The sequence below is a fragment of the Onychostruthus taczanowskii genome, unplaced genomic scaffold (genome assembly GCF_017590055.1).
Source record: "Onychostruthus taczanowskii isolate IOZ18803 unplaced genomic scaffold, ASM1759005v1 scaffold12, whole genome shotgun sequence".
Classification (NCBI taxonomy): Eukaryota; Metazoa; Chordata; class Aves; order Passeriformes; family Passeridae; genus Onychostruthus; species Onychostruthus taczanowskii.
The window spans coordinates 4,877,817-4,891,703 of record NW_024498351.1 but is presented as its reverse complement, the minus strand read 5'-3'; the positions used below and the strand labels follow the sequence as shown (position 1 = coordinate 4,891,703).

Sequence of the window (13,887 nt, the reverse complement as noted above, 5' to 3'; positions counted from 1 at the left end):
GTCCAGCTTTCTCCTATCTTCACTCCTCTGTGTGATCCAGGCTACATGTGCACAAAGGTTTACACTGAGGATTTACAAAAAAAAAAAAAAAGAAGTATTCTCAAAACTACAGGACTACAGGGGGAAGGAAAGCAAGACCTCCTGAAAGTTAAAATGCAGTTCCCAACAGTCTACCTGGCTACCTATGAGAAGAAAAAATCCATTTCCTCCAAACATTATCCTGAATAGGGGGCAGGTGCTTATCTTGTGTTGGAAAACCCCTGAAAGCACCCCTCTTGTGTCACACAAGCCTCAAGAGCCTGAGCTGACAGCTACTGCATAATCTGCATGGCCATCCAGCCCCAAGTCCTATCAGCACCATCCAGAAGCTCAGCTGGGAGTCCGGAGAAACCTTTTAAAAGCCCAAAGTGGGACACAATTCCCACTCCAAGCCTGTCTCAGACTTTCCCACAAATTGTGTGTCTTCAGACAAACCCTGCTTTGAAGTAGGTGACTCTGTACATTTAATTTGTGCACAGCTGATGGGCTCGTTAATGACACACTGCAGTGCTGCGTATCTCTGATGAATATATGTAAGATCAAGGTCTTCATCAGCTTTCAAAACCAGCAGAACAATTAACCTTATTAGCCCCTGAGCTGCACTGAAGAACAGAAACTGGAGACAAGCTACTGCTACTTGAGAAAAGAAAAAAAAAAATCATCTTTCAGACCTGAGCAGAGCCTGTTAATGAAAACTCAGGCAGCAGCTCTGTATTTGTCCAGTGTCTGTAACAACCATGATACAGTAAACACTTGCTGTATCTTTCTCTAAAATTCAAGCACCTGAAACAATGTCACAGTAAAGTGAAACAAGAAGTTATTGTATTCTACTTAGAATATGCAACCAAACTGAAACATTCACAAGGTGTTCCTCTAAGGAAACATCTCGCTTATCTCCTACATGTGACACCCAGGAACAGTAGAAAACCCATCACATCAGTCAAATGCTGCACTGACACCAAAATAAAGTTTGGCATACACTGATGACTTACTGTCATTTTCAGCTGTGATAACAAGAACTGCAACTTAACCTTCATTATGTCATTTTAAGGTAGTCCCTCCCTCCAAACTGAAGGGGCCAAAGGGAAAGCACCCTGCAGGCACCCAACCCGCCTGCCCCTGCCATCAGAGGCTCCCAGTAACCACCTACATGGTTTCTGACAGACAGAAACACACAACTGTGACTCTCTGATACCTCTTTTAAGTGGTGGAGGCCATGAACAACAATTGTCATTTGTGTTTCTCTCCTACACTTGTATGTGTACGTTATGTTTAAAACATAACTAACTGCCTTTCAGCTTTGCACTGAAGTGCTACAACCTGGCTGTAAATATCTGGTGCATTTTCAGCCTTTAGTGGTGAATGGCTTGGGTGTCAAGACTCACATAAAGGAGCTTTTCTCTCAAGCATTTTCCTTGAGTATGCATTAACAAGTTGCAAACAAACATGCAAAACCACAAAATTATAAGGGGTCTATAAAAACCACAACTGCTCTAATCAAGTCTCTCACACTCAAGATTTTCCATGTCAAAATCCCACCGGTTTTCAAAGAAACATCCAGCTGCCCATCCCAGGCATGTTTGCTATAAAAGGGAGGTTAAGAGTGAGGAGAAGGAGAGCAAAGTCGGTGGGTGCTCTGTGGTTACCTCACGCTTCACACCACCTTCAACAAGAAAGAAGAAACAGGCACAAGGGAATACAGCCACCGCATCCGACTGGGAAAAACCAGCTGGTCTCAGAGCTAAAAAGGGAATCCAGGAAGAAACATTGAAATGCTGGAGGAAGCAGCAGACCAGTGGAAGACAGTCAGCAGGCTAGATACAGCCAGCTCCCCTTCAGCCCGGCGCACGAGCCCACGCACACACACCGTCACCAACTGCAGTGCTCTGGGCACCCTTCGGGCTCGGCTGTGGAGCAAGAGCAGTAGGTGAGCCACCCCCAAACAGCTCTCCAGGCTTCAGAGGAAGCTGGAATCAAAAGCACAAGCACCAGGGGAGGAGAAAAAAGGAAAAGCACAAATATGTATAAGAGGGAAGCTGGAAGGGGGCACACGAGAAGCACAAACAATGAAAGGGAAGCAAGAGGAAACAGAAGGTAGAACAACCAAGCGGGGTGGAGGCACGGGGTCCCTGGGCGGCTGTGCTCCAGCATGCAAATTCATGCAGTTCACGTAGACAAAGCGATGCTGTGAAAGGCCTAGAAAGCAACTACAAATATTAAAACGCTTTGTTTCCCCTCCCTCACCCCTTAACGTGATGTCTTTATTCGCTACATGCTCCCGGAACAAAAGCATGTGCAGGCAACCGGATGGCTGAATGGGTTACCAATCCACCCAACTTTCATCCTCAAATTCTGCAGGCAGCAAGGAATGCTCAAAACTGCTCTGTCACAGGCAGGCAGTTGATGATGCATGGAAAATAAGATAATAGTGTAAAGCCATGACAGAAAGAGAAAAACATCCATCAGATAGCATTGGTAACCCGCCAGAAACAGGCTAAAGGGCTGGCAGACAGGGCAACCTAATCCATTTTCCTGCTGAGAGCAGTCGGAGGGAGGTGCTTTGGCAGAGGAATATGCACAGTTCCTTCCCTGATTTTTTCACTTCTGCAGGTAAAATCCTCATTGGTGCCTCACTCCCTCCAAAAAGAAGCAGGAAAAACAAAATCAAGGGGCCAAACAATCCTCTTCCCAAAGTCTTCATCAAGACCCATCTTCAAACACAGGAATTAAGCAATTCTTGGATATTCCCTACCAAACAACATTTATTAACCACTCAAAAGCAAGGGGGTTCTTCCTGTTACTACATTCTCACCATCACATCACCACTGCTATGATACATCAACACTGGGCAAAGAACCCTCATCAAGGGTTTAACCGAGAAATTCTGTTCTTGCAAGAAAGAGAACATGGAAAACCTCCCTGTAGCAGCAGTAGGCCAGACCATTTTTTTTAAGCGAAACATGATCAACAAGCAATAAACCTCTTGCAAGTTTAAGCATCTCTCTAACAAAGGGCAGTCAGATGTTAACAGATGTAGCGATTTTCCAGATCTCAGGAACTGATGCTGGCTTCTCCAGTGACAGCCCTCACCATCCCAGCAGTCACCCAGGAGGGCAACAATGCTGACATGTCTTTAGGACCTCACAAATACCACAGAGGATCGTGGCTGGATGGGCAATCCTTGACTCTTTGGGCATCCAGGCAAAAGCCATGACCAGTCACTGCACACCAGTGACACCACTCCATAAAAGAGGTGCTGAAAGGGTCCCTCACCATATCTGCAGGGACTTAGGGAAGTCTCTTTTCCTCCTCACCACAACAAATGGAAAAGGTGGTTTCAAATGTGGCCACAGGGCCAAAGCCCAACAAGGGCTGGGTAAAGCCCAAGTCCACATGGAAACAAAAGAGCAAGCCTCAGGGTCAGGCCTGTAACCAAATTTTGGTCTTAAAACCTGTTTGAGGAACCCAGTATTTCTGTTCAGCTTGAGTAGTCACTCATGCATCAGATGCTGCTGCAGTCCTCAAGCTCAGAGGGGAAAACCCATGCAAACCAGTCAATGCACCACTAGTACTCACAGACCAGCTCATCTGACTTTTAACCTCTTAAACCAGCAAGCCTATTGTGATTTACTTCTCACTCTGTCACAACTGAAGCCAGAAGGCTTCTTTCTTTCCTGCATACCTAACGTAGCCTCTACAGAAATGATGGGGGAACAGCAGCCTCAGCTTTGTCTTCAAGAACTGAGCAAGACCATATGCTCAACTATGCCAAATTCATGGGTCATTCACGCCTGGTTTTTCTTTAGCCAAGCTAAAGCATATTTTTATGAGGATGCTCAGGAACAAAGTGTTTTCCAAGAGGACCTAATCTCCTCAGGAAGTAAACATCACGTCATCATCACTCAATTGCAGCTTTGCTATGAGAAGCAACTATAAATGACTACATTACACAGTTCTACATCTAATGCATCTTAATATCTTCACTGTAAAGAACACAGATGCAAAAGATGCTCCTCAAGCATCTCTGCACAGCAACTCTACACCTCCCCTTAGCTACTACCACATCTGCAACAGGCAAAATCTCAATAGCACAACAAATGTATCTTCTAAAATTATTTGGACGTACAATAGATAACACTTTCATAACGCCACAGTACAAAATGCTGGGTCCTGTGAAGCAGAATCAATTGCTAGCCAGCTAAGAAACAGCATTTCTGCTATTTTTTCTTACATTAATGCACGTCAGTGGCTGAGCAGTAAACAGAGAATGATATATGGGCTTAAGACAAATAAATTACCCACTTTTGCCCCTCATATAAGATGCTGTCCCTAAGGACTGCTTCTTCCCATTTATGAGCCTGGTGCCTCGAAGTCTAGAAGGCCGAGCTCAACATATGGCAGAGTCCGTCAGTGCGAGTTAAATGACTGCCTCAAATGCCATAAACTCCAGACCCCGCTTCCAGCGCCCCTCCTCGCTCGCCAGCCCCGCCGGGCATTGTACCATATTGGTTCCTCTCGCCAACACAGAATTTATCACATCTTGTTACTGCCCAACAAAAGCAGCTAAACAAGACCGAAAAAAAAAAAAAAAAAAGCGCTAGAACGAGAGGAACGGCACCATAAATGATGTGTCATTTGAGGGGGGGAAAATGGCTTCACCTGAGCAGGCCTGAGATATAAATATATGCATATTCACGACAGGCATGTCTAGTGCGTTTCGACGACAAATGCACTCGTTTAAATAAATAAATACATGGGGGGGGGAAAAAAAAGGGGGGGGGGGGGGGGGGTAGACCCCAACCAGAAAATAAATGAAGCCGCACGACCACGCCGCTGCCGCCCCCACCCCCCGCGCCCCCTCACCTGGGCGGGCAGCAGGAGCTCCCCCTCCTCGGCTTGCCACAGCTCCACCACGCCGGGGATGGGCTCGATGGCTGCGGGGGCAGAGAGAGAGAAAGCGCGGATGGGCAGGGGGCGGGCGGCCGGAGCCCGCAGGCGGCGGCCCGGGGCTCTCCGCGCCGGGGCGGGCCGGCAGGGACGCGTGGCCCGGCGGGTACCGCGGGGCCGGGAGGAAGGGAACTGGAGTCGGGGGGAGAAGTGAGCCGCGTCCCGGCTCCCTTTGTGTCCCCGGGCTGCCACCGCGGCAGCCGCCCGAGGGACGGCGACGGGGGCGGCGGCTCCGCTCTCAAGCCCGGAGCGGGCAGCGCCGGCATCCCCGCCCCGCTTTGCCCCGCCGGTGCCCTCACCTTGTCCCTGCGCCTCCCCGGGCCGAAAGCAGGGCAGGAGGACGTGGAAGACGCCGAGCAGGAGGTTCATGGCCGCGGCCGCGCGGCAGTAGCCGCGCCGCGCACGTGGCCCCGCGGCCGCGCCGCCGCTCCCGCGGGCGCCCGAGCCGGGTCCCCCGCAAAGCGAGAGGGAGGCGTTGTGGGAAAGCCGGAGCGGTTTTGTGTAGCTCGGCCGTGCGCTCGAACGGCGAGCTGCCCAACACCCCGCCTGCCCTTCGGCCCGTGTGGGATGTCACCGCGCCGGGGGCCGGGGCTCCCCGCTGATTTTTAGCAGCAAAAAAGCATGAAAAGTGCGAAGGGAAGAAACCAGGATGCCGCGCGAAGGGGGAGGGGAGAGCGCAGCGAGGAAGGCGGGGGCGCGTGGTAGCGGGGAAGACAAAGTCCCTCCGATCTAAGGGTCCTGGTGCGGATCACACAGGATCGTTAGGACCGAAAGGAATCTCTGCACATCACCGAGCCCACACCCTGCCAAGGCAAGGTCATCTCGAGCAGGTGACACAGGAAGTCCTCCAGATGGGTTTTGAAGGTCTCTAGAGAGGGCAGCCTCTATCAGTGCCACCAGTCCGGTAAATTTGCCTCAGTAGTCCGTGACTGCTTGGCAGCGCTCTGTGTTGAGGGTCACTGCTGCTGTTCAGATCCGTTTTGGTCTTAAGCAAGTCTTCAGATGCCTGTTGGATCTCTCAAGGAATTACATGGTGTTTGCAAAATGAGTGTAGAACAAAGCCCAGAGATAGTTGTGTGGGTCACATGGTTTTAACGTGTATCTCACATACCCTTCCAATTGCATTTTAAAGTGCTTTTTTAAAAGTCCCTTCTGCTAAAAATGAAAAAAAATGCAGCCCCCTTAAATGCTTAAATTACAGGAAAAAACAGTTGTTAAACTAGTTCTGCAAACCTCCAGGAGAAAACTAAAGCAAATACTCTGCTAACAAGGTTTGCACAGGCCCCAGATTGCCTCTGGTTCTCCCCTTACCGATCACACGTAGTAACTCACACAAACACTGGCAGCATGGGAATTGGTCAGCAAAGGCTTATAAATAAAGCCAAAGAAATGACATAAACCATTTTTAGCCCTGAACTGAGACAACACATGAGGACATTTGGGACCTTGGTCCCCAGCAGCAGTGGGTCACCTGCCCAATGCCCTTTCTGCTCAGTGCTTGGGAAAGCTTTTCTCACCCAGAGGCCATTCAGGTTTGACTGGAGATGCAGGTGGGTCTCCACAAAAGAAATGCTGACTCCCTTCCTAAAGGAGAAGACCTTGGCATTTGATATTGCACAACCACCAAAGTAAAGCCGGCAATGCAGCCTTGTCTCCTGCCCATATCCTCTTCTTTCTGTCTTCTCTTCCCTCTTTTTCCTGCTCCCTAATGATTAGACAGGTCTTTTGTTTTCCACGCTGCCCCCCTGTGTCTCATCTCATTGTCTGGGCTCTCCCACACGTGGGCAGAAGAACACTGAGGCACCCCTCCACCTGTGCCCCAGAGCACCCGGGGGCTTGCAGAGAAATGCAGCCTTTCAAAATAGGAAAGGCTGGATGTTTCTCTGTTGGCAAACGTGTCTATGCTTGGACAGATGCCTGAGTACCTGCTTTAGAGAAAAAGAGAGTTACAGTGGCAGAAACCTTATATGACAACCCCATCCAGGCCCTGCATGGCACCTTGAGCATGCCAGTAGGGAAGAGGTCCCATTGCTTCTGCAACTGGTTCCAGCTGGAGTACTCATTAGAGCTGTAGACTAATATTATTTTAACTTACTAGCTTTTTCTTGATGAGTTTTTAAGACGGTGTGCCAGCATGAGCTGATGATTTTTTGCCCGTCTAAAAGTCAACTCCGTTTTCAGCGCCTGCAGGAAGGGGTCTGGCTGGACATAAGTACGGATTTAAAGGGAAACTCCTAGACAGTCTTGGTTTAGCTAAGCAGGTTTAAAAATGTTAGGTGATAGAGTTGGCCTGAGCTTCAGTCCAGGCTGGGATAAGATTCACCCTGGAAATTCTTTGGAAAGGGCTGGGGAGCAGGGGAAGGGAGGCTTTCTACAGTCATGGTAGAGCCACTTTAACCAATCAGCACAGCTGAACACTTTGGTTTCTGGAGGCTTTTTCAGATGCAATGGGCAGGACTGGGAGGAACTCAGGGCCGCCATGCAGATGTGATCGCATGGGGAGATACTTGTGTAACAGGCATCAGATGGGAGCAGCCTAATTACATCGCTGCTCTTGTGCCTCTGTGCATCCCTTCACCAGCAAAATATGCCCCAGACTGTTCCTTATGTGTGAGATGATGATGAGATGAGATGAGATGAGATGAGATGAGATGAGATGAGATGAGATGTACCTGATGCCATGCACATGGAAATGCTCCATTTTATTTAGAGCAACCTCACTCCTCTTGTCTGACTGCAGAGCCATGGGTGAGAAGGAGCTCACCCATGTGAAAGGTGTGAAAGGGGAAACAAAGGCTGCCGGCAAGTCCCTGCCGCCCTCTTTGATGGGCTACCGTGGTACTTTTCTGTTCCTCAGAAAGTACTGACTAATCTGGAGCAAATGGATTCACCCCACTCACCGGGCAAAGCAAACAACTGCTAAAATATTTGGATGAGGAACTTGTTGGACGATGCACTGGTGGGACGTGGCCCAGCTTGTGAAGCTGGTGCAGCACCCCTGCCATCTGCAAACAAGACAGTGCTCTTCCAAGCTCACAAACCTATTGATGATGCTGTTTTCCAGCTAGAGAATTTTTTTTTTTGAGGCTGTAGACATACTTAGTATTCATGCAAAACAAATCCCTTTACTGTCATACTTTAAAATCTTTGACTTGTTTTTTCAGGAATAGGATGTGCTGCTGAAATATTTATTTTTACTGTTTGCCTCGCCCTTGAACTACAAGGAAAAGGAGCTGAGTTTTACCTACAGCAGTCTGGAAATACTGCTGTAAACTTCTGCAAATCATAAAGCACACAGAAATTAATCCAGCCCTAAATACCATTACAAATCCTCATTACTTGCAGTATGGGAATAGTTACTTGCTTTTCAAAAAAGGTGTAAGATTTTACAGAAACACTAGGCAAAATTAATTTCTGGATGAACTGTGCCCAGCAGAAGACTTTATAGTATGCAATCACATCATTTGCAGCCATGTATATGCAGTCAATGCTCCACGGAAGTTGAGCATATTTAGGTATTTCAATTAGGCGCAGTTTGAGAGACAGTATGCACTGAAGGTGACATATTTTTCTTTGAAAAACCCCAGGAAAGTGGGCAGCTCACTCTGGAGTGTTACCTTCACCTTGCCATCCCCAGCAAGGAAGCCAGCAGTGACAAGCCGCACTGGCATGAGCTGATACACCCATCCTGGGGTCTGCATCGGGCTCCAGTGGAGCTCCTCCTCCCCAGTGGCCTCCCTCCCTTGCCAAGTTCCTCCTTATCAGCCCCATGGCTACACATCCCCACGCCCGGGGCCAGCCCTATCAGCAAGTGCAGCACTGGGCAGTTCCCCCTGATAAGGCTACAAATCCTTAGGAGAGATTGAGAGGTGATAACGCCTTGCCTTGGGTCATCTCCTCGCCCAGCTAGCTCATTCCTCCCCAAAGGGCAGCCTTTCCCCAGACACGCTCTGCTGGGCGACCAGACTGTCCCCAAGGGCTCAGTGCCACACAAGGACAGCCAGGTCCTTCAAACCTGAGCATGCACCTACGTGAGACCAGCTCATGGGTGAATGCACAGGGAGGGGGGAAAGAAAAATGAGCGAGAGAGGACCTGGCAGGGCACAGCCGTAAAAGTGTGCTGGGTTGCCCGCGGGACAGCTGAAGATAAGCAGCCCTCCCTTTTCTCCCTGGCATTCGCCCCGCTGCCTTGCTTAGCCAGCCGGCGTTCTGGGAGCAGGCACTCTCCCTCCTCCATCTCACTGCATGTGTAACTCCCAGCAGAGCGGAGCTGCGATCTCCGCCGGGGCCCCTCTGCATCATTAGAATAATAAAACAGTGCGGGAACAAGAGTTTCTCTCTTCCTTCTGGTGACAATTGCTGTCATGCGCTCCATCACTGCGCGCTCCCCCCCGCCCCAGCGAAGATTCTTAGCGAAGATTGTGAGTGCAGCTCGAGCTGGGCTGAGCCTAATTCTTTTAAAGACTAATTCAGCCTGATAAGAGTGTCTGGGACAAAGCCTGCCCTGGCAGCGTAATTAAAGAAGTACAAATTGTTTCTAAAACCACACGCTGGCAGAATTTTTACAATTAATGACCAGTTGTCTCTGCTGGGGCTTGTCAGGGAGGAATCGCTCTCGTCTTACGCGTCCGATCTGGGTCAGCAGCCCATCCATCGCCTCTTTGAGGACGGGAAGGCGAACAGGCAGCGGCACTGCCCCAATAAGCTGTTAATGACGCCGCACTCATTACTGCGGATAACAAACATCTTGTTTCTAAGCAGAATTTTTGCCAGCTCGCTTTGACTTTCTAGGCTGTGATTAAACACAGACAGAAAAATAAGGTGCTTACCTGGCCTACTTTTTTTCATTTTCCCTCTTCTCATGCATTTTTGATTGAAAAAAATCTGCATGATAAAAGAAGCATCTATATGATCACACAGAAGGCTTGATGAACATAGGACAATATTAAGTTATTTTAATAGTACACCTTCTGAAATATTGACAAGAAAAGTAGTATGGTTAAGTGATCTATTAAAAAAAAAAAACCTGCTTACTCTGGAATCTCAAGTATACTTATATATATATCTATATATATATATGTGTACTGAAGAAGAAAGGATAGTAAATATTTTTATTTCAAAAAGCAATGTTACCATTGTGGTATCAATCAAATGCTAGGTAATTAAAAAAATATGCTGATGTGCTCTGTCCTTTCCTTGCCCTGCTCTGCCTACATTTTTTAGCACATACACTGCATCCACTTGAAAGCGTGGTGGATCCTTGCACACAGCAGGATTTTGCAGTCTCCTGCGGGACCCACCATGTTACAATAGCGTTCAAAGCTTTATAAGCTTCATTTAGTTTCAGCAAGCCTGCTGGAGCATTGTCTGTGCTTAAAGAGGCATTTAAAACTAAAGCGAAGCTTTGAAAGCTTCAGAGACAATGACGCTGGACTCCCTAAACCCATGAGTTCACTGCACGGTTTGAAGTGATGGCATCATGTAGAAAACATGACACGCTGCTCTGAGAGCCTGGCAGGACCCAGGCACAAAAGAGGAGGGGGAACAGAAAATCTGGGGTGCACACTGGGTTTCTATCACTCAAGGTCACGCCTGGACTAAAGGGAAGAAAATCATTCTAAATTTTTTTCTGCCTTTGAGATTTGTACCTATGCATATTTATTCTCTCGTTCTGGAATTATTTCTAAGCCATTGATATGTGTGTTTCTAAGCTGTTATGAATAAAAGAAAACAACAGCCAGAGGCACACAATAAAAAACAAGGCAGGATGCAGCAGCCATGCTTCCACAAGATGTCCAGGTTTGGTCTAGGTGGTTTGCACATCCCTAGACTGCTCAAAAGGCAGCATTTAATGCAGAATTACACTACCTACAAGCTAAGGGAAAGAGCAGTAAAACAGCCATCAGTAAAACTGTGGTTTCCTGAACAGACACTCATTTTTCAATGTACAAGCCTGCTTGTCACCATTTCTAGGCAAGGGCATGCAGTTTGTATAACCACTGAGAAACTGTGAGAAACTGCATTGGTAACATCTCAAGGCAAGAGGAAAAGATCCTTTTGAATCCCAAAAATAAGCATCCACCCTACCCATGCCGCCTCACTCAGGTGGTGAAGGTTACAAGTATTTTTGGGCTGCAGTGGTATGAAGTCCCCATTCCTGCCTTGTCAGGCTTCCCTGGCAAAACCCCCGGTGCTCTTGATCACCAGGGAAAATGACAAGGAGAGGGAGACCCCCACAAAAATGGCAATGATCCATGTAAAAACAGCAAGTCAGCTACAGGATGCCAATAAGTAGATTGAAAGGACAGTGTGTAGCAAACAGGTGTAATAAATACCAGCTTTGTAAAAAAGCCATGGTCCCTGAGCAGGTTTAGAACTAAAACAGTAAAATAGGATTTCACAGCATGACAAATGCTGTTCAGTAATGGCTGGGCACACCTCAGCAGCACTCAGAGAGCCATGTTGTGTCTCGCAGGCTGCAGCTCATTCCTAAGACCGCAGTATTTCATTGGGGCACAGCTGCAGGCAAAGCTTGATGGGCTGGAAAGGGACATGGCATGAACCACAGCAGAGTTACCATGTGCCTAATTTTCGATAGCTGTGGAAGGTTTTACTGGGGGTAAAATGTAGTCTTATTTAACCTCAGTCCTCAGCCCAGTGGAGCCGTTTTTCACTGCAATTGAATATAATGAACATAAACTAGTTGGAGGCAGATAACGGGCATGGGAAATTTGAGCTCAAAGGGGTGAAGCCTGGACAAAGTGTAAAGCAACCAGAATCAGTTTAGCACCACAGTATGTCACAGAAAAAGCCTAGCTGTCAAGAATGCAGCACTTCCACATGTGTGCAGATGTTCTTGAGGGAGGAAGATGCACTGATGACATTGAAAAAACAGCACAAAAGTAAAGCACATTTCAAAATACACCCAAATTGGAAACAGTACTGCTAGAAGCTTACTAAAACACAGTAAAATATTGCTGTAGCTCCTTTTTTAAGTCCTGAAGTGTTACTACAACAAAAATAAACATGCTGATGAAATATAAGAGAACAGCAATGCCAAACTCCTGGAGAAGTGAATGGCAAATTTGCCAGAGCTGTGCTTCCAAAACTGCCTGTGCAGCCCAGGATACAATGGTAATGGGTCACAGATGTTCTCCTTTCACAAAAAGAAGTTAAATGTGTTTATTTCTTTCATGGTACCGGCCAGAGGGCAGTTAGGGGAGCAATTGGAAACCTGTGAGTTGCAGTTACTTGATTGAATAATCTGTTTGAAAAAAAGATGTTGCCGTGCAAAATTATCCTCCCCTCTCCACCACCCCCCTGCCAGTTTTGACAGCACATAAGAGTTTCACTTCCATCCAAAACTGAGAGGGAAATTTAGGTAACCCAGAACAAAATAATGTGCACAGTCTGTGAAGTACCAGGGATTTTTCATGCCACAGACATAAGGCCACCTTTTTTTTTTAACAAAGAATCCAGGGATCTAGTTGCTGCCCAGCTCAAGAAGCACATGCAGGTCAGGCTCTCCAACTGGAGCCAGGTTCCCTGCCTGCTGTGTGAGAGTTACCATGAGGAAAAATCACCTCTGGGCATGGCCTGACTTCTCGGCTCACCTATCTGCTGAAAACTGATGTGGCTGCAGCCACCAGTTTGTCACCAAGTGTGCTCCTCCAGCACCTAGCTCCTTCCTCCTTTAGGGAAAAGAAAAGCCACAGTATAACAAAGGAGAAAATAAAATCCCTCCCTGAGGACAAGGGGTGCTATTACAAAGCCTTCCTGACCACCCCAAAGCATTGACATTTAACAGCATTCTGGTCAGGGGTGGTTTTAATGTGGGATAAGGAGAAGCACTGCCTTGCACCCAGGCTGCATGGGCAGCAGTGGCATGGGTGACAGGGTACTTAGAGCAGGACAACTCAAATGACATGAGGAGAAAGCTGATGGTTCCCATACTGAACCCACAGCATGAACAGTCCTTTCTGGATACCTACACCACAGAGCAGTAAAAGCTAGGCAGGAATGGAGGTATACCTCATGGCAGTCCTGCAATACAGGGTACTGAAGTCCTCTGCAGGGGCCCAGCTCCATCACTGAAGTCCAATATCATGTGTAAATGTGGGGTGCATGTTCAGGGCTGGCAGGCATGGGTGCCCAGTTACAGACAAGCTTTCCTCTGAGGCACAAAACGGACATGAACCCCCACCTTGCTGCCCTGGAACTGAGTGGTACCCACAGACAGCTCGGCCAAAGGTAGGAAGGCAATGCTGGGACAGGAGCCTCATGACTCCCCTCACCTGAAATGGTCTGGTTGCTGAAGGAGTCTCTGCAGAAGCCCTTGTCACATGGCAGACCCCAGAGTACCTTGGGGAGAAGGGAGGTCCAGCCTGTCCTGGGAAGAGCTGAAAGAGTAATTTTTCTCTCTAATTCCTATAGCCAGGAATCAGCTTAGATATTTACAACTTTCTAATCCACTTTTGAATGCTGCCTAGAAAAGTGCTGAAGAAAAATCAGGAGATCTGGACATTTTGAAGACTTGTTTTGTTTCCCAGGGAGCAATTTTAGGCTTGTTCATTTCTTTTCACAGAACATCTGCAATTCCCTGCAACTGTAATTTTGTCTTTTGAAAATGACACTTGTGCAGCCTCCTTCCAAATAATTGCAGGAACTTTCTGTTCATTAGGAGAGCACATTTTAAATGCACAGGTCTTCACCTCACAGCAGCTCTGCCCTTTCCCCAGGGAGGTGCAAGCATTCAGCTGCTGTACTGACATCCCAAGGGCTGTGGCCCCTTGCTCAGCAGCTATTCCCAGTGGCATGGCACTCACAGCTGGAGGGGAAGCAGTACAGCTCCAGCACAGTCTGGATGAGAAGCCGTGCACATCGTTAGCCACAGGAGCTGGA

General features: G+C 47.9%; 1 protein-coding gene across 6 annotated transcripts in view; it reads right to left on the bottom strand.

The window, feature by feature from the left end:
- Nucleotides 1-5,381, bottom strand: part of TMEM131L (transmembrane 131 like) — a 79,360-nt gene extending 73,979 nt beyond the window's left edge. For 5 of the 6 annotated variants that reach the window (XM_041427805.1, XM_041427808.1, XM_041427809.1 and 2 more), the window contains exons 1-2: nt 5,286-5,381; nt 4,903-4,973 (exon numbers count right to left, since the gene is read on the bottom strand). In XM_041427805.1, coding sequence (XP_041283739.1) covers nt 4,903-4,973; nt 5,286-5,355 — 141 coding nt within the window. In that variant the 5' untranslated portion in view covers nt 5,356-5,381. The remainder of the gene's footprint in view (nt 1-4,902; nt 4,974-5,285) is intronic. The other variant, XM_041427810.1, reaches the window with a different exon arrangement.
- Nucleotides 5,382-13,887: the final 8,506 nt, after the last annotated feature.